Source organism: Amphiura filiformis, chromosome 19 (genome assembly GCF_039555335.1).
Source record: "Amphiura filiformis chromosome 19, Afil_fr2py, whole genome shotgun sequence".
Taxonomy (NCBI): domain Eukaryota; kingdom Metazoa; phylum Echinodermata; class Ophiuroidea; order Amphilepidida; family Amphiuridae; genus Amphiura; species Amphiura filiformis.
Genome location: NC_092646.1, coordinates 23,768,476 through 23,795,324, shown reverse-complemented (window position 1 = coordinate 23,795,324; position 26,849 = coordinate 23,768,476). Strand labels below are relative to the sequence as shown.

Here is a 26,849-nt window from a genome sequence, read left to right as displayed (position 1 = left end):
CAAGCCTAGTTTTGGTTCAGTGGTTCTTAAGATAGTTCTTGATATTTTGAGAAAATATCTCAAAACTTGGGACTTTTTATGTATAAAGCCAATGGCTAGCGCACAGAGCATTAAAGAACTGTGCCCTGATGGATGAGAATGTTGCATAGCCTAGTGATGAAAAAAAATAGGGTCAGCGAATCCACCTGTGTTTGCGTTAGGTGTTTACAAATAGAACTCCCCCTAGCTGGATAGGCCTGCAGCGATGCTCTGCCATCACCTCGACACTTAGTATTTACATAACCCTGTCATTGTTCATGGGTGTCAAGTGCGGTACACAAATAAGTACAAAACTTTTCATCAAAATTGGTTAGGATTTGAAATTTTATACACATTTTGTTACCATAATTGATATATTTTTATCAAATTTGGTTTGGATTTGAAATTTTATACACTTTTTGTTACCATTATTTGAAATTTTATACACATTTTGTAACCATAATTGAAATGTTTTTATCAAAATTGGTTTAGATTTGAAATTTTATACACATTTTGTTACCATAATTGAAAGGTTTTTTTATCAAAATTGGTTTGGATTTGAAATTTTATACAATTTTGTATTAAACCATTATTGAAATAGTAATACATGTACAAAATCTTTTTTCAGTTTATAAAATGAAAAAGAAAAAAGAAATAACTCTTGGTTAGGATTTGAAATTTTAAACACATTTTGTTCCCACAAATGAAAAATAGAAAGTAGAAATTTTGTTACAATAATTGAAATCTTCAAACAAAATGTTTTTTTAATTTTTAAAATGAGGACCAATGAAAAAAATACAAAAACCTTGGTCAAAATTTAAAATTTGTATACCAATTTTGTTCTCACAATTGAATTCAAACAAAATGTTTCTCAATTCCAATTTTCAGAATTAATAAAATATACACTTGAGTTATTAAAGATTTGAATTTTAGTACAATTTTGTTCCCAAAATTGTAAAACCCAAAATTCTGAAGTTTTCATACAAAATGTTTTCAGTTTAATGAATGAAAAAAATTACTCTGTCAAGATTTGAAATTCTTACACATTTGTTAGCATAAGTGAAACATTCATACAAAATATGAAAATTCATACAAAAATATTTCAGGTTTTTTTAACAGCATGTTTGATCACATCACAAGGTATGTAATTTGGGCCCAATTGAATCAGTGGCATCCCCCCCCCCCATCAAAAAATATTTCAGGCTTTTTTTTACTCAGCTTCCCTTTGTACTAAGTAGTGTGAACATATGGGGACGAGCTGCAAACATCGCCATAGCATTTTCAGTCTTTTTGTATACCAATGACCCCTTTTTCAAGAACAATTTTGGCTGGGTCCTTTTTTCAAAATTTTCTCATTTTTTTTCCAAAAATAGCCCAATTTTGCCTCACTGTAGCCAAAATTGTGAAATTTCTCCAAACTTCCAAACTTTTGGGGAAAATTGTAAAAATTAAGCAATTTTGGTACATCGATGGGTCCAAATTCCTTGAAAAATTGGTACATTGATGGGTCCACTTTCAAATTCTCAGCAGCATACCCTACACAAACCAAACTTGAGTATCCTCACCGGGGGTTTTCTTTGTCACCTAATGTATGTATGATAAAGTAGGTCTAATTCAAGGCAGCCATTGGCATTTTGTATCTCAACTTGTCATAATGTTGTGTTGGTCTACCTGTTTTGGTACGTCAGGTGTGCATTGGAAGGCTGTCTAAACTGTGCCATCCGCAATAGCTGCCATGTGTAGCTGACATGTGGGGGTGAGTACACTATACTGTGTGTAAATTGCCAAATGTTCACAGGGCAGCTATTGCACTTACCCATTTCTGGCACTAAAAGCAGACGGTATCACTAGGATCCACAACATGCTCATCTATCAGGGCACAGTTCTTTAACCCCAATACATTTGTACATTCATTGCATGACCTTTGAAATTTTGAGTACAAAAACTCATACTCTGCAACTTTGAAGTCAAATTTTGCACTATGATTGTTTAATTGAGGTTATTGAACTATGTCATTGGGATGAGGCCATTGTGTATGTTGTGTTGGTCTACCTGTTTTGGTAAGACAGGTGTGCATTGGAAGGCTGTCCAAACTGTGCCACCCGCCTGCCCGCCTACCTGTCCCTACTTACATTGCTTGTCTAAGGATCCTCCCTACCCATAGGGGCCATGACTTGTCAAAGCAGATCGCATTGACAATGAAAATACCAAGGTAGGTAACATACACTGAGAAGTGAAAGATAGTTCTGCGCAAGTGACGGTTGTGATTATAGGGTTCTGCTGTTCTGAGGAGTATGTACACTCCCTCTGCAATGATATTTTTACTGGGCATTTCAATGCATTTTATAACAGGGACAGGGGGTATCCAAAGCAATTTCTTAGGGGGGGGATCTGGACCTCTATACATAACATACCTATAATACAATAATATATAATGCTATATTATTTGTGAGGGGCAGCACCGGAGGGGTGGTGGGGTAGCAAGGCCTAGTTAAAGAACAATGATATAGATGAGTTATGCTCCTCTTGTCTCCATTCATCCTCCCTCCATGCCCTCTCCCTTTAATTCATCCTCCCTCCATTCCCTCTCCCTGCTTTTAATGGCATATCCAGGGGGTGCAGAGGATGTCATGTATCCCGTTCTTCATACTGCACATTTCAGGATCTAAATGAAATTGATATCACATGAGAAACAAATATCACTTTGATCACTTTATATGTCTGGATAACCAAGTCTTTGGCAGAGGGAGGATAGGCAGTAAAAGGAAAACCCCATTATTACAACTGTGGAATTCCTTTTGTTTGTGGTAACAATCTCAGAATGAGGAATGAAGTCAGGTGGATATCCCCGATGTTGGCTTTGGGAAAGCTCTGCTTGGGTTTTGGCAATGCACAGGTCATGAAACATCTGCATATATGGAAGGGGAGGAAAGGATTTCACAATGCCATTGCATTGCACTTGTATTCAAGTTTTGGACAAGTATGACAAACTAGATTATGACACCCCTAAATAAGAAGTTTCACCCTGGGGTTTCACCAGTGGTGGGGGAAGCATTGAAATTTAGGGGTTGGGGGACAAACATATTTTGTTACAGTTTTACTGAAAATTTTAATTTCAGACTATTTTAGCCCCAAATGAAGATGTTTTATTTTTTATGGGCCATATTTGGGCCACAAACTTGAAATTTTTCATGATAAAAAGAAAGATGCACAGGGCAATTATTGCTTCATTTTTTCTTCTATTATGATTTTAGGGGGGAGGGGGTTGGCCCCATGTAAAAATTAAGGATGGAATGCCCCCCCACTTCCCCCACCCTAGCTGCAAAAGTACCCCTAATAATAAATACTACCTCAAAATTTATCTCCACCCCAGAAAGTCAAACTGTATCTTTTTTGGCTCAATTTACAAATGTTTCAGAAGTGCCCCAAACAAGTTGCAAAAAGTACCCCTTGTTTTTGGTCACACTTCTTGAGTAGCCCCATAGCTCTTAATGACCTTTTATTTAATTAGTTTTTCTACCTACAATCAGCAAACAAAATAGTTGGCACACTTTTATTCAAAACAATTCGAATGCACGCCATACCAATAGTATGAAGGCCAGTGATACAGGTCTGCCATGAATTTGAAGTAGAAACTCCGCCCTGTATTCAGTCAAGATTAATAGGTAAATTTTCACGGGAAAATTTTCTGGACATGTGACCAATGCGTATCAATGTAAGTGTAACCTCGAGCCTGATCCCTGACCCCCGGCAGTGACCTCGCTATTCAAGTCTTTGTTATTTTGAATTGAAATATTATTTTTGGCCGCAGTTTCGATAGAAATTCGTGCATTGCAAATTTATTGAAAATCATGTAATCTTAATTTCTTCACAAAATTATCAAAACGTAATTTCAAAAATATTTACCTACGGAAAAAAATATCTAGCAACGGAAACTCTTGTTATAACATTATTAACTTCCGACAAGTAACTTATTTTGCATCCAAGGAGAAATTATTCCTATTCAAATACATTGGAAGACCACCCGCTGTGCTCGGGTCACATTCCATAATGCTAATATGTCTGCGCCCATGGGTGTCACGTGTCCAGAAAATTTTCCCGTGAACATTTTCCTATTAATCTTGACTGGTATTCCACCTTCCCCACTCCCCATCTTTCAATGTTAGTGGGTCTCATGGACATAATGACAACATGGCTTTGTCCAACATTGAATTGGGGGAGCAGGGGGCAGAGATTCACCAAAAGACAGTCAAAGTGTGCCAACATTTTTCCCTGATTGTAGGCAGTGGCGGCACCAGGATATGGGGGACACGGGGGGGGCAAAGTGAATTTTGGGGAAGGGGTGGGGTAAAATCAAATATTTTGCTCAAAATTGCCGCAAAAAGTGGAAATTTGTGTAATTTGTGGATTTTACTGGGGAGAAAAGTTCTGACTGGGGGCATTTCCCCCAGGCTGCCACTGATTGTAGGTGTACCCACCATGTATCACTATGTGATGTGTCTATATTTAGTGTTTCCATCATCTGTGATGTCATCCATTCTATCATTGTTTCCAAGAAGTCCTCCTTTGTTTCATCACTGCAACCTGTTAACAAACAAAATAATACAACAAGAGAAATCATGATATTAAACTGACAACTATTTTTTCATATCCATTCAAGAAAAGGGGTCATTTTAATCGAAGTAATTTTACAGGTAAAAGTTGTAAAAACTTCAAATGCAATTATCTCAAAATGGCCATTTTTGTGATACATCACTATGTCATCCGAGTGACGAAAGTAACTCTAGTAACATTGCTGGTCCTGCGTCATATACTGGGGTACCCAGAAAGGTGGTTTTGTTACATTTTGATGTGCAGCATGGATTTCAAAACACTGTCTCTTGAGTATTCCTTCACTTAGAAGATTCAATTGAGGCTAATTTATTTTATATTACTGGTGTTTTTATCCTGTTTGAAAATAATTTTTAATTATTTTTTTATGACGTTTGTCGTGAAATGAGCTAAGGGTGGTAATGGATTAGGGAAAGGCGGATTAGGGGGAGGGACTCAAATTTGATCTAAAAATTTGAATCTAGTAAAAAATGTCTAAATGAACTTCCAGACATCTAAACCAAGTAAAAATACAAAAGGTCATTTAAAAGACTAATACTGGCTCAGAATGATTGTAAATGTGGAAAAAAGAGGGGGTTAAATACCCCCCTACTTGTTTTTGCCCGTACTCTCTCATTTTTAATAAGAAAGGTGTCAAAATGTTCAGGAGGATAATCCACTTCAAATGATGAGATGTGTTGGTAAAATGTTTGAAACATTTCACTTTTTTACTATGTAACACAAAGGTAACCCAGTTTATGACACAGGACCTGCTAAGAACTGAACAAGGCTCCTGTCTCATCAACGGTGGAATAGATAATAGTTTAGACTTTAAACAAGTAACGACATTATTTTACATTATGCTGTGGGTTGTGTCATATTTTTCTCAAGAAATTTGGGTTACAGGAAAAAAACAGGTTTGGGAAACCATGCTTTAATAGCTCATGAGTGGGAGGATTTTCTCTTCCTATTTGACACTTGTTGTACATTTTCAAATTTCTTGTTAAATATAACATGATTATGTCATGAACTCAGAAGAAAATTCTTGAGAAAATTTACAAGAAAATAACTGCTGTGGGAAAATGTTTAAGATTTGCAATATCTTGCTTTAATATGCAACTTTTTATCACTACTCTTCTCGCAAAAGATCTTTCTCTAAACTCAACTTTAGAAATGATGGTATGTGCCTTTCAATAGGTCCATTTTTTTGAAGTCAAATATACCTGATGACCCATTTTTTAAAGAGTCATACGCGATGACCTCTTTTTTTAGGTGCCACTACCCATTGACCACCTTTTTTAGGTGAACTACCCAATGACTCCTTTTTTCTAGAATTGTATCATCAAAATGCCACAAAATAATGTGGAAACTTTCAAATTCTCTTATTTCAGCACATTTGTATTGTAAATTTGGAAAAAGAAATAGAATTGTACTCCATTTTTTCCAAATTTTCCTGATGACCTCTTTTTTGAAATATTATACCCAATGAACTCCTTTTTTCAAACTATTATGCCCAATTGACCCCTTTTTTTTTTTGTTTGTACCTAATGCCCCCCCCCCCCCATTTTTAAAACAATGTTTTATACCGATAAGCCCCTACTTTGTGACACTGGTGGACACATACCTAAAGTTGAGAACCCCCCCTCCCCTAGGCCAGGCGGTAATCTAAACTCAACCCAGAAAGAATCGAAACGATTATAGATGATCAGATATATCGGGAACTGAAATATATAGCAAAAACTTATTTAATGTAGGCCCTATATAAAGCGCAGCTTTCTCCTGCGCATTTTGATACCTCTTTTGTTGCTCTACGATATCATTTGGTCGAGTTATGGGCGCTTGAGTGGCTTCAAGTCGGATTTTGAGAAAGTTGCACTTAGTTCCTATTCAAGACCTTAGACGACGAATCCAGGCAGTGATAGACAGTGATGGTGGGCACACCAAGTATTGAGATGTCAGCAGAAAGAGTTCATGAGATAATTCAGAGATAAGTAAAAGGTAGCAAGTATTGAAGTTGGAAGTTGAAGGAGTAAAATAAAGTAAAGTTCATGGTTAAGTAAACAGAGCACATCGGTGTCCTTTGTCTTGATTTTGTGTGTGTGGGGGTGTGTACACAACAAACGCAATTGGCTTGAAAAGGAGCTTAGAAGTGCAACTTTCAAAATCCGACTTGAGCGCTCATAACTCGACCAAATGATATCGTAGAGCAACAAAAGAGGTGTCAAAATGCGCAGGAGAAAGCTGCGCTTTATATACATTAAATAAGTTTTTGCTATATATTTCAGTTCCCGATATATCTGATCATCTATAATCGTTCCGATACTTTCTGGGTTGAGTTAATTATTTTAATCACCCTTGTTTGCAAAGTTTCTTTACAAGCATGTGAATTCTTTACAAGCATGTGAACACTGGTACTTTGGAGAGTGATGGGACCGGGTTTACTAAAAAACGTTATGTAACATAGACACTGATTATCAACAAGTTATAATCATTATAGTCTAGACGAGTAACATGAGCACAAAGTTGACATAATAAGAGCGTCAAAAGTTCAACGTAAAGAGACAAGCGACAAACGTGTGTAGCTTGCTGCAACCCATGCGGGGTTTGTAGTAGAAATGAGAGTACGGGAATGTGCGGCAGATTCGGAGTGCATTTAATCACCCTTTCTTTACAAGCATGTGAACACCGGTACTTTGGAGAGTGATGGGACCAGGTTTACTACAAACTGTTATGTAACATAGACACTGATTATCAACAAGTTATAATCATTATAGTCTAGACACGTAACATGAGCACAAAGTTGACATAATAAGAGCGTCAAAAGTTCAACGTAAAGACAAGCGACAAACGTATGTAGCTTATCTTGCATGCTGCAACCCATGCGGGGTTTGTAGTAGAAATCAGTGGCGTAGCCAAGATTTTGGAACCGAGGGGGCACAACTTGTAAATGTACCGACGGAAATATTTTTTGCTGACGGAAGTTGTGATTTGTTGACCCAAAAAATTTTGCATGGTTTGAAAAAGTGAAGAAAAAAAAAAAAAAAAAAAAAAGGGATATATTTAGGCGGTACCAACATAAAAACACAAAATATTTATGTAAAATTCGATTTCATTCACAATTTTTCACATTTCCCCACTGGCTACGCCAATGGTAGAAATGAGGGTACGGGAATGTGCGGCAGATTCAGTGTGCATTTTCAATCATTGTTTAGACTTGGGTGCATTTCCAGCCAATTTGGTTTATAGATAGCCCTCAATTTCATGAAAATTTGAACAATTTAAGGGTATTATGTTATGATGATCCCAATAATTTGACATCAACTGCTGCACAATTCAATTTTGAAAGCAGGTTCTTCTGTGATATGGGCTTTTTTGCTGTTGTTGAAATAATAAGTTTATAAAATAAGAAGACAGTTTTAAGAAAGGGTATTTTTTTCTTAAAATTTTGCCCTAAAATTGCAGATTTTTCATAGCTTTTTTGGCCAAATTTGTGAAAATGTTCCAAAAATTGGTATAATTTTGGGTCTGTTTTTCTTCAAATTTAGTTTAAAGTTGGGTAGTTTTTCGGAGTCCAAGCAACACATCCCTACCTAAAGTTGAGAACCCCAGGGTACACTTAAAATGATCTACTCCTACTCATTTTTGAATAGAAACATGTCAAATTTGACAAGGGAAACTATTCAGATGGGGATATAATAACAGATTTCTCATCAAAATGAATCGGATATTTTCATCAAAATGGCAAGAAACTCATCAAATTTGATAAGATTGCCTTGTCATTTAAAAAAATGAATAGGTTCTTGTTAAAAATGAATAGGTTCTTATCAAAAAACACCCATGTGAATAGTGTCTTGTCAGAGTGTTCTCGTTGGGCCAGGAAATTTTTTGTGTGGATGGCCATTATGAATTTATGATATGTTACAATATTAGAAACATGATGAAGTAGATAAATAATATTCTGCTACTTTGTAATTTATAAAACACTTTCACCAATTTTATACGGGCTGAACAAATCTAGGCCAGTGGGCCAGCTGATTTAATATATAGCTCCTTATGTCTACCCCTGCATTATCAACAAGTTTTAATTATTGATAGCCTATAATGTTAACATTATAAGAGCTTGAACGTAAAGACATTTATCATTAACAAGCGACAAACGTGTGTGGCCTATCATTTACTGACATTAAGGGGGAACTAAGAGACCTTTTCTGTCTGAAAATAGTCAACGGACTCTATTTATAGTACCTCCATCTTCCTTTTAACGAAGTAAAGCTCCGATTACTTGTAAGATTGCCGATGTTTCTGTCCTTGACACAGGATGCCCACTGCCCAGCAAACACAAAATGTTTTAAAATGTTTAAAAAAATTTTGGTTTTGCTCAAAACATTTAATTTTATAACATTACATGTCAGTTATAAAAGGTCATAAAATGTTTCAAAAAACGAAAAAAAAAAAAAAAAACCACAGCAACATTTTTAAAATGTTGTCAAAACGTTATTGTGTAAAATATTTTGTTGCAAAAGTTAATAAAAAATATTTTGTCAACACTAACATTATAGCCTTTTCTTTTAAAATTTCTTTATTTCAATACCATTTTAAAAATATTTTTTTAAAGCATTTTTATACCCTTTATAACTCTGGTACATTTGTAACCCTTTCTATACTTTTGTGAATGTTTTGTGATTAGGAAAATGAGGGGATGTAAAACCACTGATTTTAAACTCATGGTTTTTTAGCAAACATATAGGAGGGGGCAATTCACTTTTACCCGGGGGGGGGGGGCACTCAAGTTTCACAGTGTACACATGCATGCCAGAAAAACATATATTAAGGGTCCTTTTCAGAAGCTTTCTGAGAATGAACATGATTTGTGTGAATTCTGTTTAGGGGGGTCAAAAACACCTGTTTTTGAGAGAAACAAGTTGTTTTTAAACTTCTAGTTAGTGCATTTAATGATGTTAGTGATCTCGCTATTTCACATTTACATAATTCCCTGGCATGTTTCATGTTGTACCTTTCAAATCAAATCCTGCTTGTGTATCTATCAGGTACAATCTGTTTAGGGGGTAAAATTTCTTGGGAAACTGCGCTTTATTCCTGTTTGGGGGTGTTTTTTGCTCAAAAGGGCTCTAAATTAATATGGGCATTTTCATAGGCAAAAAAAAGTTTTATTCCCATCACTTTCAAAGTGGAGCGCCCACTAAGCTATTCCAGTTGAAATCCATACACCCCCTGTGGAAGACATGAACTTAATCTTCAATACAGAGAGTGTAATTTCAAATAGGTAGCCCTACCACACAGCGACATCGCCCCGATATCTTCATGGTATAAATCGCCATGGTAGGTTGAATCCACAGCCATCCATGGCCATTTTATTCGGACCTTATGAGATGTATAATTAGCGAAGTGACCTGACTAAGGCTACTGACAATCCCTGACAATAGACGGGGTAATTGATTTCTCGCTGTGTGAGTGAGCTTGGATACGACATTGCGGTCAATGGTTACTACTCTCCACTTGAGTGAGTGCCGCTATAGCCTGCTGCGCGCTGTAGTCCACTAGGACAAACGCAATATAAAATTAGAGTTTTGGTCAAATTTTGAGTTCAAAGCGCACAGTAAATTTTCAAAGCGCACGCTAACGACTATCATATCTGTTCAACACATATTTTCAAGTGTATGAGACCACATCTGGTTTCTTGAGAAAAATTCATTTGCGGGAGATATTCATCATTTTCTAATCCAGTATCCGAAGATTTTCGTCTGATATCAAAATTGTGCATAGCAATTCACGTGTATCGATCCCGTGTATTCATTTTAATGTCTCTGCTGCACCAAATAATTATTAGCCAGGCGATGTCGGTGTGTACCATAGGGCCGCTTTTTGACACACTATACTCCATGGAGCGGTCTCTGGGTTTTAGCAGTTCTTGGAGTATAGTGTGTCGATGTATAGCGTGTTGAAAAGAGGCTGGAGTTCAGTCTTGGAGTATACTAGCATGTTTAAAAAACAGCCCTGTGGTAGGACTAAAATGGGGTTACCTAAATGGGTGACTCTATTTGAAATACCCCCACCCTACACAGCAAAAACACTGTTTAAAATGTCGCTGTTTAAAACGATGTTGTTCAAACTTTGAACAACATTGTTTAAAAGACATTAAACAGTGTGTGTTTAATTCATGAATAATACCAAAAAAAAGGAACTTTTAAACAACGTTGTTTAAAAAAGATCGAATTTTGCAAAAGAGGGGTTTCCTTCCTTGAAATCAGGGTCAGATTCATCATCATGGCGGATGACTATGTGATTGACTTGCTCCAATAGTGGGAAATGCCAGACATATAATTGATACATTCAGAGGTAAGTGTTTGGTTAAATATTGTTTGATGTGATTATTGATGTATTATATGAACACACAGTTGTGTGTTGTACATGCTAAATGATGCAAGCTTTGCAGTAGTATGCAGCCGTGACAAGTACAGTGTGAGTGTAAGCTTAACCACATCGAACAATATTTAAAACAAACACTTACCTCTGAATGTATCACATTCACACTGCTCATGCACAGATGCATGGGGCTGATGTGCATGTTTTACAGTCAGTTCTTCTTGCCCATTCTCGCAAGTAAATTGATTTCAACAAACAAAAATGTTTAAAACTTTTAAACAACAAGTTTAAACAACTATGTATGTTTTAAACAATTGTTTTAAACAACAGCCATAAACAGCTTTAAACAACTGTTTGTTTTAAACATTTGTTGTTTAAAATACTTTAAACAACTGTGTACATTTAAACAACTAAAGATAAACAACCCAGATGTTTAAAAACGGTTGTTTAAAAGATTGTTTAAATTTTTAAACAATTGAATGTTTAAAGTTTAAACAACCCAAGGTTGTTTAAACTTTGAACAGAAGTTGTTAGAGTGACCGGCGTAAACAGTGTTGTTTAAAAATTTTAAACAGTTGTTTAAAATATTTTTTACTGTGTATGTCGGAGATTAAGGTCATGTCTTGTCTTCCATAGGGGGTGTGTGGATTTCTACTGGATGGAAGACAAAAAAGTAGGATTGTAGTTTGGATCCTCATCAACATCACAAGCATGTTCCTAAACTTTTAAGGAGTATTTTGTGATTCTAGCATCCTCTTTTTGTGACATTTTTCAGTATAGATATCCATGAAAAAAGCTTACTCCCCAAATTTCAAGTTGATTCCGATTTTGCGAGTTATGCATGATTATGTGTATTACACTGCTCCATAGGCCACTATGTTGAATTACGTTCTGTACACCAGAACATAATTGAAATTTGACGGTATCTTTGCTAAACGAATTAATCTGCAAGAATTTATTTGCACATAAACAAACATTATGCAGCCAGAGGTTTCCAGTGATATAAAAATCTCAACTTTTTTTGAGAAAAGTGGGGGTTGATGCTGTGGATCATGAAATGCTCCTGAATGTGGATTAGTATTCGACTCCAAGTGTCATGAAAATGCACTGAGATTTAGCGCCTAATGAATAAACAAACATGGAGACATTAATGTGGCGACGGACGGTGTGCGTCACTTGATAATGACGCATGTAATCATCATGATAAATGGTGCATGAGTTATGTCATGTGCTGTGTCCTTGCTGCCATTGTACATTAGATATTTGCACAACATTATTAAAGGGCTAACTCATTGCCTGATATTTTACCACCCCTGATGTGATACTTTCCGGGGAGGGGGTCCTTATTGGATATGGGGGTACGAGGATGTGCGGCAGATTCGGTGGGCATTTGCAGTCAATTAGTTTAGACTCGGGTGCGTTTTGAGCCATTTTGGTTTATTCATTGCCCTCAATTTCAGGAAAATTCAGTTTGAGAAAGGGTGTGTTTTAAACAAAAATTGAGCAAAATTTGTGGAAATTTTCCAAAAATTGGTATAATTTCAGCCTTTTTTTGGGTCAAATTTGGTGTACAATCGAGTAAATTTTTGGAGAGCTCAACCACTCATACAACGATGAGTCATAATTTGTGCAAACCAAATTTAATCAAAAATCACAGAATGCCCCTTTAAACTCATGCAACATATCTTGGCATTACCACATACATCCACTTGAGCGTAGATCACACATAACGCAGGTATTTCATATCCCATGACTTTGATAATCCATACAAACATGTCGTTTAATCATCGCCTTCAGTTGTGTTCAAGCATTGCATAATGAGTGGGTGTTGCAGAGTGATGGTTGAAAACATCCAAAACCAACAACTACCTCATGTGCTAGCAGTTGAAACTTATTCATGTCTCCGCCGCAGCTGAGAAGTCCGGGCCAAGGAACATATAACCCTTTACATACACCAAGCTGAACCAAAAAATAAAATTGGACTTGGAAAGGTACTTTTGTACAAAGCAAGTGCAAAATTAAAATGAAAAATGGAAGAAGTTGCTTGAAAAGAGGAACTTTTGCCAAAGCCAATAGCTAGGGGGTGGGGGCGGAGCTGTGATGTGATGTACCCGCTCAAAATGCCAATCCAGCAAAAAGGTTCACTTTTTTTTTCTGTAGACACAATGTTGAAGCTGCTTTGTGAAGGAAAAAAATCACAAAAGGTTCACTTTTTTTCTGGAAAAACCTTGCAATTTAGCCCTTTTTTGAAGATAAAATTCATAAAAGATCAATTTTCTAGCTCTCCCAACCCCAAAATAAATCCTGGCTATGGGTGCGACTTTTGCATGTACACCTGTTCAAGAATTTGTTTCACTGAATGCAATTTTAGCCCTGACCAGCATTTGCTCTAACAATTTTGTATCTAGACCAACTGACCAAGTTCAAGAAAGAATATTTTGGCTCATTTTAATATTATTATTTTCTTATTTTTCATGCTCTTCCGCAAATTCTTCTGGGCCAATTTGCTTTAGGGGATCTAGGGAAACCTGGGGGGGGGGGGGGGTTCCGGGGGCCTGACAAATAGGATTTCCACAGATTATCAAATTTAGAATTCCATAACTTTTATAAATAACTCAATCACAAAATTCTAGATCAACAGACAGCACGACATCAGCATCCAACTACCCCTCCTCTAGCCAACATTGCCTCCACTTTCATCGCACACACATTTTCTCTCTCACTCTATTATTCTCATTTATTCAACATTCTTTAAAATAATTAATGAATAATTATACAATATTAATCAGCTGAAGTCTCCTCAACAACCAGTAACTCTCACTAGGATCCACAACATGTTCATCTCTCAGGGCACAGTTCATAAACCCCAATACATTTATACATTCATTGAATGACCTTAGAAAATATGGGTACAAAAACTCATACTCTGCAACTTGAGGTCAAATTTTGTACTATGAGTATTTAATTGAGGTTATTGAACTATGCAATTGGGATGAGGCCATTGTGGTTCTGCAAAGGGCAAGTTCACTGTTAATTGCATTGGACAGAGAGTGTCAAGTGTAGCGCATCCAACTTTGGCACCTGTTGACTCTATCTTGTATGTAGCCAGTGGTTTTGCAAAGGGCACGTATACCATTCAAATTACATCTGACAGTTAGAGTCAAGCGTAGGACAGATTACATAAGTGTAGCGCTCACAAAATTATAATTTTAGGGGGCTTATACACTTCAGATCTTAAGTTCAATGCAACTAGGACCGATCAAGAAAATCAGGATGTTGTGAGAAGTAAATAATAAATGTTCTGATTTTTGCATCTGCTGTCCAGGGACCCGGGGGTACTCAAGTTTGGTTTTGGTAGGGACGTGCCGCTGAGAATTTGAAAGTGGACCCATAAATATACCAATTTTTCAAGAAATTTGGACCCATTGATATACCAAAAGTCAAAATTTAACCCAAATTGTCGTAGTTTTTACAAATTTTCCCAAAATTTTGGGAAAATTGTGAAAATTTTAGCTAGATTAAGGAAAAATTGGGCTATTTTCCGAAAAAATTGAGAAAATTTTGAAAAAAGGACCCATTCATATACCAAAATAGGGTTTGAAAAAGGGGTCATTGATATACCAAGAGGCTGAAAATGCTACCCATATTTGCGTGCACGTCCCAGTATGGTCATTTGTACTGAGTACCCCGGGTCCAGGGAATCATGATAATGAACTTTTAATCGGATTTAATTTGGTATAAATGTACGTCATTACAATGTGGAGTTATAGTTGGATATTTAAACAATAACTGGAATTATGTTGTTCGTAATTAAGGTAGCCCCACACAAAGGTGTGTAAATAACAAAGTAATATGCAATATGTAAATGAGCTCATGTTCATAAATATGCAAATAACATGACACATATTACTATACAGTACATCAGCCCACCACTACTATCACAACCAAGTTTGAAGTTGATCAGTTATTGTGTTTAAGCTGCAGAGTGGATTAATGAAAATATATGCAAAATATGCAAATCCGCTCATTAATATTCACACTCATTAATATTCACACTCATTAATATTCATAAATATGCAAATAACATGACACAAAACTATACAGCACATCAGGCCACTATATCCAATCACCATACCAAGTCTGAAGTTGATCGGCTATTAGTAGGCATGGTATCGTAAATGAGTGCATATGAATTGAATGATAGTGGGGACAATACAATATCCAAAAAATTCCCCGACTAGGTCCAGCCCCCTCCCACTCAAGTGGCAGACATAAGTGGGCCCCTAGTACATAAGTTCCCCACAGGAAAAAAGTTTCTCAGCCATGGGTAGTTCCTGAGCCTCGTTCTCTCCAGTGGAGGCATCAGGTTTGGGAGGGGGCACTTTACCCCAAATCTTATACCCCGTTTACATTGGGCGAAAGTCGTAATCGAATTCACTAAAGTCGTGATCGACTTAATTCGTATCATAAGTGTAAACAGGTACAGTCGTAATTAGTCGTAATTCAAAAGTCGTAATTCCAATGATGATTTGTATCATCATTCATTTTAAGTGAATTCAAATAAGTCGTCATTAATTACGACTTTTCGCTAATGTAAACGAACACGTTGTTGAATTCGTATTTATCTGCCGTTACCATTGGTAACAAACGAATTCGATATTCGTCAATGCGAATTTGAAATCGAATTAAGCCGATGCAGTGTAAACACCCACTAAACGAATTAATTTGCGGTCGTAATTCAAAATACGGCTTAAGTCGATTACGACTTTTGCCTAATGTAAACGGGTATTAGTTTCTTGGGTTTTGCTCCTTCCTGTCAAAATAAGACATTACTTGAAAGTTGCCCAGAACCCCTCCCCTCCCGGGACAGACAGGCAGGCCAGTCGGAATGAATTTTAAAGTGGTGCGGTGGAAAGTGGGGGTCTGGTGGTGAAACCTCCAGCGTGCATTGAAGGGCAGAGCCCCTCATGGGTGTCTAAGGGCGAAGCCCCTTAAAGCTCTCACACTTTTGAAAATGGATGTACAATTTTAACTAAACTGCAAAACTACGACAATGTCTTTTGACAGTGTCAATTTGTTTATTTTGATTATTATTTTTTTTTTATGCTGAAAAGTGGTGCGACCATGGCCGCACCTGCCGCTGCGGTTCCGACAGGCCTGCAGACAGGTATAGTCATACCAAAGTATATTTGGTAGCTTTTGGTCATACAAGCTCAAACACATTTATTCCGGTATTTTGTGGAGACTCCATACCAAAAGTGCATATTCCATCAAGTAATTGAATACAGCTATAAGTGTAGCCTACACATTGGGGAGCATACAAACAACCAGCCAGGAGTCAAAACTACCTGCTATAATTAGCAAGTATAGACTATTATGGGAATGCATCACTTAAGTATCGGTGTTACATTCAAAAAGTATCGCGGTAGGTCTTGCTCCCAGTAAAATCAGACATTTTTTCCAATATCGACTGCTCAGTGCCAGAAGTTGGTAAGTGTAATAGCTGCCATGTGTAGCTGTCATATTTGAGGAGTAGCTATACTGTGTGTAAATTGCCAAATGTTCACAGAGCAGCTATTGCACTTACCCACTTCTGGCACTAAGCAGTCGATATGAGAAATGAAGGAAACTTCACTACAAATAAAAATGTTTCTGTTTCTGTATAACACATGAACTTGTTAATTAACAACTGAAAATAGTTAATATCCACATCTAGATATTACTGGTATTTTTAGAAACCTCTACATGTAATCCAACATATTACAAAATTATTATGAAATAAAACCTAACACTTTCATTAAATGCCCTTGATTAGATTTTTTGACTTTCGCCATCTTTGCTGATGGCTTCTTCAGAATGACCATTGGGATCCACTTTTCCCGCGGGATTGGCCGGAATTTTGCATCCCTCGGAGGCTTAGCAGCGGCGTGTCGAGGGGGGTCTTTGGGTGCTGAAGCCCCTCGCACTTTGTTAAAATTCATGTAAAATCAGCCGTTTTTTGGCTGCATAACTCTGAAAGCCTCTCTGAGCCCCCCGCAGGAAAAGATCCTGGACACGCCGGTGCTTAGTTCTTATAAGTGGATCGTATATACATGGTCTACACTTTCATTTCCTTTTCAACTAATCACACTCTAAAGCTTATACTTAAACACACCAAAGTGTTATACTAATAAACGCTTCCTTAAACACCATAGTGTTGAAGGTAAACACTGTTAGATTAATTCCGGGGGTACTTACAGTGACGTGCCACAAAACAGTAGCATTTTCAGTCTTTTGGTATATCAATTACCCCTTTTCTAGGACCATTTTGGTACATGATTGGTTGCTGACCTGCCCAGTGCGGCATACTTTGTATGATTGACAAGATGTCAGTTCTGAGTTTATCTCTGACAGCGCTTACAGTAGCTTCTTCACTATATAATTCTAACAGTACGTGATTATAGTTTATATAAGTTATAGATATCAGCTGATATCACAGTAAGGCCTCAGTGTGGTTGCCAACAGTACATCCGCAAAGGTCATTGACCTGATTCATATTGTAATTTGCCAAGCAAATCAAAATGATGAATCAAACCGTCTTTTCTAGCTATTAACATTTGAAGCCCAGAGAAGATATTACACACTTCCCACAATGCATTTCTTCAATTTCAATTTTTTGTACTGGCTTACTATCTAGTGCAACATGGGTCAATAGTGACAAAAAGTACCTTAACCCTAACCCCCTAAGGGCTTTTTGGCGACGGGAAGGGAAAGAAGGAAAGAATAAAGAGAGAAAAGAAAGAAAGAAGTTGTTTGCTCTGGGTGGGATTCGAACCCGAGACCCCTCGCATGCCAAGCGGTCTTGGGCTTCGCTGGCCAGCGAAACCGTGCCTACATATCACTTAGGGCGATTGCGTCATCACACCACGTGGGATGCACGCACGAACAGCGCATATTCAAGTAGTATTTTGAAGTATACAGGAGGGTTAGGGTTAAGGGTTAATGAACACAAAACATCCAGATCTAATCAGAGCCCTCATGATATGGCATAAGTCCAGTCTAGTGACTAGGGTACAAACCACACACAAACCCTCTGATCACCTCAGGTCCTGAGACTGCCCCTCACCTCTGATCATGAAATATTTAGTGACTGCTGCCAGCCGAGCAGCACATCTAGAACAGCTCAGAGAGGGTAGGTCATGGTTTTCACATTTTGTTTTAAACATGACAACTTTATTGAGGAATAATATCAATGCTCAGAATCTGAGCTAATCCAGATCTTGCAAAATATGTTTGTTTATTGACTATCTACCCATGTTTAGCCATTATATGCTCAACATGAAAACAAAGGGAACATTTACAAAGTAATGGGAATATCATTTGATGAAATGAGGTGATGTATCATGTTGCAAAGGATTCTGGGAAGGGTAAGACATCTTCTCTGATTTGGAGCCAGTTCATGCATGCTGTGAAAGTAGACATTTTCATAATACATTATTTTATTTTTGTACTTTTGACGCTTTATAGCATCTAGGCCTACTTTGAAAATAACAAAGGGCAAATGTACTCCTGTTGTGTATGGATCTATAGCTAGAAATCGTGAATTTATAAACAAATGAATTTTAGTTTTTTGCCGAGTTCAAACTTGGGTGAAAAGTATGAAAAATTAGCGCTGTGGAAAATATAACTTTTACAGTATTAACCACTGATGAGCCAGAGAAGATATCTTACCCTTCCCAGAATCCTTTGCAAACATGACACATCACCTCATTTGACACTCCCACTGCTTGGTACAGGTTCCATTTTTTCATGTTGAGAATAGACTGGCTAAACACGGGTTGATATTTAAGAAATAATCATATTTTGCAAGATCTGGATGTGCTCTGTTCATTGAGGGTATATTTTGTCACTATCGACTCATGTTGCACTAGAGCAAATCAGTGCAGGAAATTAAAATGGAAGAAATGCATTATGGGAAGTGTAAGTCATCTTCTCTGCTACTGAACTACCCAACAGGTTTGCAAGTATTATGATTACATCAACTGTGTGTCTAACTGGCATGTCCAATTAAGCATTTGATTAGCGTAAAAGTTCACTTGACTCACCACCATCCAGTGTGGTTCGGAAACATTCATGCCACGGTCCGACTGGTGGTGTGTGTATTGGAAGGGCTGCATGCTAAGTAGAAGTTTGTCTCAAAAAAATTAGGCGGAATCCACAAAGTAGATAAAGAAGGGAATTGAGAGGCCAACCCAGACTCCAACCATCTTTATTTATATGCCTATGGAGGACAATTACAGGGGGGGTTCCTGGGGTGTGTGTTGCCAAACTTTGGGACCAGGAAACTGATTTTTGGGCAAAATAAGTTTGTCTCAAAAAAAATTAGGCAGAGAATCCACAAAGTAGATAAACAAGGGAATTGAGACTCCAACCTTCTTTATTTATATGCCTATGGAGGAAAATTTACAAGGGGGTTTCCTGGGGGCGTGCTTTCACCAAACTTGGGAACTGAATTTTGGGCAAAATAGTTTGTCTAAACAAAATTGGGCAGAATCTACAAAAGTAGATAAAAAAGGGATGGAGTTGAGACTCCAACCATCTTTATTTATATATATGCCTATGGAGGAAAATTACAGAGGGAATTCCTGGGGGTGTGCATCGCCAAACTTTGGGAACAGGGAACTGATTTTTGGGGCAAAATAGGGGCTTAGGATTAGGAACAGAAATGTCAAAATTTAGTCTAATGTACTCATATTGGGTAAAATTGTATATAGGCTGTGGAGCTAAAAACAATTTCAAACTAGAGCAACTGTGCCCTTTGCAAGGGCACGAGGTAAGTTAGGCGGATGATTGTGATGATCTGATCAACCAATACTGTGCTGGGTGTTGGATAGTATTACTTTTAATAAAACTGTTTCATAAATTGCCGTTTTAGTATACCTTGATCGTGGAAAGCTGGCATTTTGAAAACTTGACCTTTGACCTCTGTATAACCCCTAATGACCTGAAATGAATTTTGAAATATTTAAATCATGTAAAGAATGTCATAAGGATCATTGCATTTAAATTTCAGCTCAATTGAAGCATTTTGAAAATTTGACCTTTGACCCCTTTGTTGCCCCTTAATGACCTTAAATGAATTTTTAAATATTTTTAACATGTTTAGAAAGTCACAAGGATAATTGCATTTAAATTTCAGCTCAATTGAAGCATTTTGAAAACTTGACCTTTGACCTCTTTATTGCCCCTTAATGACCTCAAATGAATTTTAAAATATTTTTTACATGTTTAGGATGTCATCAGGATCATTGCATTTAAATTTCAGCTCAATTGGAGCATTTTGAAAAAAACTTGACCTTTGACCCCTTTATGACCCCTTAATTACCTTAAAAAATTTTAAAATATTTTAAACATGTTTAGAATGTCCTAAGGATCATTGCATTTAAATTTCAGCTCAATCGGAGCATTTTCGGTTAAAATGACCTTTTTTGACCCCTGTGACCCCTTGGATGACCTCTGACGTTAAACAACCCATAACTTTTGTAGCCAGCTACCCAATACTGCTTGTGACTGAGTTTGGTCCAAATCCGATCAAGGATGTGGAAGTAGTAGCAAATTGTGAGAAAGAAGAAAGAAGAAAGAAAGAGGAAATGGCAAGAAAGAAATAAGTTAGGCTGCCCGCCTAACTTAAAGAGCTACAATCATCGGAGTTGATCCCCAACTCTGGGTCTTTGAAATGGCCAGAGAGCCTTTGGGGGAGTGGATTTTGAAAATGTAGACCTTTTTTCTGGGGGGGGGGGTAATTTTGTAAAAAGTGGACCTTCTTCCCAAAATTTGGACCTCTTTTTGACCCAAAAGCAAACAAACCTGATTTTTTTGCTCGCTATGCTAGCAAACTGGTATTCTGGGGACTTTTTAATAATTTTGCAAAATCGGAGTGCACCCCCTCCCCTGCGTACAGGCCTAGGGAGTCCCGATTTTCCTATTTTAGTGGTTGATTGAGATTTTTTCCCCTTTTTTCTAATACACACTATATAGATAGCTTGTTGCCTATCAACCTGCAGCGACAATTTGTCGTCAACTTAGCAATTTTGGTTATTTAAAAACCGACCACTCACTGTGCGCTTAAAACCCATAGAAACTTAACTTATGTATCTCAGCCATAGATACAGTATAAAAATCTGTAAGCTTACAAAGAGTAGAAGGCAACCAGTTACTCTTTCGTGATCAAATAAGAGTCCTGTGACTCTGACAAAAATGTTGGGAGTTTGTCTATAAGTCAGTGTCCAACTGTCTATAAGTCAATACAATTGTCTGTGGGTGTTATGGACACTGACTTATGGACAGTTGGACACTTGTAGCTAGCTAGACACACAATTCAATGAAGCTTAACACTGCCCGTTTTTCTTCATTTTCACCAATTTTCACCTTTTTTTCATTATGAGAAAACACCAACTGACAATTACATTGACTTATCCTTCCCATTTAAAGGGGCATTCCGAGATGTTGTATATTTTTTCTGGGATTATAATAATACACCAGGGATTATACCATTTGAAAAAATAAAATATTTATTCTCCTTTGCGGAGATCACATACATATGCCTTTAAAATTTCAATATTCTTGCGTTCAGAATTCAATTCTGATTTTCAATGTCATCATACTTCTTGTTAGCAGGGTTTACTGAAGGTGAAGTTCATATATTTCTTCATATTCTATAAATAAATACCAATATCCATGCGCACTATAAACATAGACCCTCTATAAATAGTAGAATTCAATTAGCGGGTCCTCGTCTGTTTCTATATATGTGATGTGATCAAGCAGTTGGAAGTCGGAAATATGGATTTTGAGATAGAGCCAAACAAAGGAAGTATTGCCTTTTCTTTCCTATTGTTTTGGAAACTCTTTAACTGCTCACATCTTTTGAACTGGTTGTCCAAATTCAATGGGGTTTTCTGCAAAATGTAGCTTTGCAAATGCTCTTTACAATCCTATAAGAAACTGAAAATTGAATATGTCCGACTTCAGACTAATTTTGCTTGATCGCATCACATAAATTCTTCTTTTATCTCCATACCACATGTCAACAATATTAAAGTCCTTCACATTTGAAGTTGACTACCGCAGAACAGAACTATAAAATGCAGTGACATAACCAGAGTCATCCGATTGGGGAGGGGGGCACCAGAACTGATCAAGGGGCACCAGTACGAAGGGGGTATCAATCATAATACTGTAAACACCTGCGACCACCTGTTTTCAAAATACCCCCTGAAAAGTTTTGGTCTTTTCACCAAACAAAAACCTGAAACAGGGATTAAGCACATAATTTCACACCATAATAGAGCCTCTAAAGAGGTTTGAACCAACATGTGGTGTGATCAAGCAAAATCAGTCTGAAGTTAGCTTTGCTCCAAAGCCAACCTATTTTCCATCCAATTGAAAGAAAAAATGAAAAAACCATGCCATATGCCCTCTGACACTATAGTAAAGACCGGCTGTCACTGGAATTTCGCGGTTGGTGTGTGGGGTAGACCAATATCTCAGGTAGACAGTGATCTATAATAAGTGGTCCTACTTTACTTGTTGGTGACTTGCCTATAGTGAATACATGTAGGCTACTGCTGGGTGATGCATGGGAGTGGTATTAATTTTTTACAGAATGGATTGGCCTATATACATTTTCTTTACTAATACTAGTCACTTGCTTGGGTTTATTTTACTTGGGGATCTCTGGATCTTCTAAGGTACTGCGAGGGCTCTGATCAAGAGCTATCTGAAGTAGGACAAATTAAATTTTCATTTTCTTGTAAGATTGTAAATGGCATTTGCAAAGCTACATTTAGCAGAAAACCCCATTGAATTTGGACTGCCAGTTCAAAAGATGTGAGCAGTTAGAGTTTCCAAAATAATAGGAAACAAAAGGCAATACTTCCTTTGTTTGGCTCTTTCGCAAAATCAATATTTCCGAGTGATTTTGCTTGATCACATCACATATGATCCTCCAGAGAAGATATTTTATAATTCTCATAATCCATTTCTCCCTTTTCAAACTCCTGTACTGATTTGCTATCTAGTGCAACATGGGTCAATAGTGACCCTGAGGGGGGTACTCAAGTTTGGTTTTGTGCCGCTGAAAAATTGAAAGTGGCCCATTAATACACCAATTTTTCAAGAAATTTTGACCCCATCGATATACCAAAATGCAAATTGAACACAAATTGTCTTAATTTTTACAACTTTTCCCTCAAATTCTGGGTGAACCTATACTCTTTACAATAATCTTATTGTCAATTATAGTCAATGAATTTTAGATTTTCTGATTTGACAGTGCCTCTACAAGTTTTTATGTAACCATTGTCGAGCGCACCAGTATGTTAACAGCCTGGCTTCTAAGTTTTAAAAGTTGCACTATGCTGCTAATAGCCAGGCTGTGTGCTGTCAAACACATACAGTAATTTCCTGATGGTTACAAACATATCACACTTCAGACACATTTATACATGCATTACTTCTAAATCAAGGAAATTACGAATAAATATCAATTAAATTGACACCAATGATTAAATAACACTGACAGCTTGGATCAGACAGCGGTGGTACGTCCTTTATACCCATTGCATATAGATTGAGCCCGACCCAGTGTATTAATATAGAAGTCAACACAAGTTGTAGGGGAACATGAGCTAGTAGCGTTTGCACTTAAATATTGAGACAAATAAAGCTGGCACACAAGAGGAACGGTATGGGCTCTATATGCAGTGGTGGCACCAGGAATATTTTTTCCGGAGTGCATGGGGTGGGCAAAATGAATTTTCGTAATTTTGGGTTTTTAAGGCTGACAAGTTAAAAGTGGGCCGGGGGAGGGGAGGGGCAAGAAATGACCCCATTTACCTTCATTTCAAGCAAAAATAGTCTGAAATTGAAAACATTTTGCATGCTAATATAATATCCCAGTAAAACAGGCACAAAAATACTCATCCTTGCCCCTTAATTTTAATAATGCTTCCAACGCCACTGTGAGACAGTGTTGCACTGAGCCCATGGGCGTCAATCCCAGGGGGACGTGTCCCCCCATCTTCCGGCAAAATGGCCCATTTTTTGTTCTTTTCAGCCACTTTTTGACAATTCAGGCCAATTGTCCCCCCACATTTCAAGTCGGATTGGCGCTAATGACTGAGCCATCTGTATTTATATTGTTGATCAGCTGGGCTAGATATCACAGGGAAACTGTTATCAATATCCTGTACAGTAGCTGCCTGTAGGCTGTAATTTGCGACACTTTTTTGCTCAATTACACATCGCCAAATTACTAGCAAGAAATGTTTGTAAACACTCGCTTTCTGACCGGGGTTTCTGACTACAATGTAGCTTTGAAATGAGTGTGAACCATATGATGCAAAAGCCGATAAACCTTTATTTGGGTGGGTTGGAGGATTTCAATTTTTTTGACAAAAAATTTTGTGTTTCCCCTTCGCTTCCGTTCAAAAATTTCTCCATTTAAAACTTAAAATTCCCCTCTCTTTCCTGGCAAAAAAAATTCGCATCCCCCCTACTTGCTCACCAACAGATTTCGCATTACCACCCCCTTAAAATTTGGTTCATGTCCGGAGGATTGTTATGAATTAATATTAGGAGGGAACTTTTTCCCCCCTTAAGGTAATACACTATTTTAAAGTGTTGCGATTTGGTAGTTCACAACATCTTGCGAATGGTAGTGAGCTTTGGCAAAAATTGCATTACTCATTTCCTTGCGAGTGTGTAGAAGAATTCAAATTTCACAGAAATACTTTTGTAGGTCCTGCGGTTCTTGAGTTATGTTGTAATGAGGGCTGAAACAACAACACTTTTGTAAAATGTACATAACTCATTAACTGTTAAATTAAGCAAGTTTTCAAAGTATATGATTTGTAGAATGAACTTTTGCAAAACATCAAAGTGTTATTTTTCAATAATATATTGATTTAGACAATAAAAATAGATTTTTCGGCTGCTTCGACCAACAATACCGCATCTACCCTTAAATGCAAAATTAGCATTGTAAGTAGATTAAGATTTCAGTTTTTTTCCAAAGGAGGAAAAGGAAGAGGTCCTTTTTCATTCTTTTTTTTCAAATGTGAGATTCTGAGGATAAGCCCTTTTTGTTTATAACTTTTTTGACAACAAAAGTGGACTTTTTTTTAAGATCCTAACTCTCATTTCCGGGCTCATTTCACCTTTTGCAAAATAAATTTTCACAAAAACTATAGGTCATTGTATTTATTGACCCACACATACAGCTACACGCTGTTTCAAAAATATGTCATTTGTAACATAAATGTCAAAGTTCTTATCATACGCAATTTGACAGTTTCACTGTAAATATTGTTTAGGTGAAAATATTTACACACAATAAATTTTCATTATTTTTGCATTCTCCTGAATTTCCACATAAATTAAAAAATTGTGCAACATGCTAATTCACTAAGAGAGCTTAAAAGTACAAACAAACAAGATTGACACTAACAAACCCTAAATACACACCAAAATGTTCAAATATATTACCATATAAATTGTTTCAAATGTAAAAATTACTAGTTTCAACTTTCATTATTTTGTGGAATAACCATACAAATACATTTGTAATAATATTGACACACGTGTGCCATAGATGGCTATCATGACTTGACCATGCTATCTGATGAGAGACCCTGTTGGTCTGAGTATGGCTTGACACCTTTGACCATCAGCAAGACCACTGACCATGACTAACATTGACCCTAGTAACCACTTGAATCAATATAAACTGTGGCAACTTGAGGTCTGTGGTCAAACTACCTCTTCCTACATCACTGTGCGACACACAATCCCCGATAAAGTTGGCCCTTGGTCAATTTTGTTTTATTTCGTGTTTAGAAAATATATATCATAAGCTTTAAAATGGTATATCATTTGACTTCAAACGATATCCAGAAGCGGGGTTATGGTTTGTTGAACTCTGCTCCTTCAACAAAATGGTACCTTTTTTTTCGGTTCTACGTGTGTCTCTTTTTCCACATTGCTGGTAATAAATATCAAACAGTCATAATTGGCAGTCATTTCAAATCATCCCCAAGTCAATGAGGTTCAGGAATGTCCTCTCATTGTTAATTGTTGGTTATACATACCTAGACAAAATACAATGCTTTTATTACCCCACCACTTGAACAGGATTTAGCCAAAGCAAACAAAGACTACAGCAATTTAAGGATTCTATAGAAATAGATAGAAGCTTATTATCCTCTTCAGCAATAGGATTATTGATTGGTTTAAATGGTGCTTGACTGGCGCTATCAAATGAGATACATGGCGCACCAAATTGAGGTACCTATGAATACGACCTCAGAAGATATTGTAAAAATGTCCTCAGAAGATATTGTAAAAAAGACCAAAAAGGTCCACCCACAAAAAAAGGTCCACCCACGAATAATCCTGGACTTTACAAACTAAGTGTCTTTTATTATGCAACTATTTGTGACCTTTAGAAGTGTTTAAAAGAATCACATTCAGACTTAAATGGTTGGTTGGCTAGTATCAGTGATAATCATCATCATATTACTTTACATCCCCGCATTACTACGCACGGATCCGAATTGAAACCTTTCACTCCCGGCTTTCACTGCAAAACAACATAACCTTCAGAAGCATAAGCTTATATAATTGCTCAAAGTTGACTTGTGTAAACGATCATCATCATTACGTAAACATCGGGGTAAACATGGAACAAACAAGAAATCTTAGCCTTCAAATCTTCTAGTGACATTCAGCACTTCGAGATTACGACAGCGTGGTTGGTGATATCATTAAGTATGTGCAGACAGTATTGAATTCTTGAGGATAGGTGTACACTACCCCTG

At 37.1% G+C, this 26,849-nt stretch overlaps 1 protein-coding gene across 5 annotated transcripts in view; it reads right to left on the bottom strand.

The window, feature by feature from the left end:
• The window catches only part of LOC140141081 (SPARC-related modular calcium-binding protein 1-like), a 119,414-nt gene that overhangs the window by 18,018 nt on the left and 74,547 nt on the right, over positions 1 to 26,849 (bottom strand). For all 5 annotated transcript variants that reach the window (XM_072162856.1, XM_072162853.1, XM_072162857.1 and 2 more), the window contains one exon: positions 4,497 to 4,602. In XM_072162856.1, the coding sequence (XP_072018957.1) occupies positions 4,497 to 4,602 (106 nt within the window). The remainder of the gene's footprint in view (positions 1 to 4,496; positions 4,603 to 26,849) is intronic.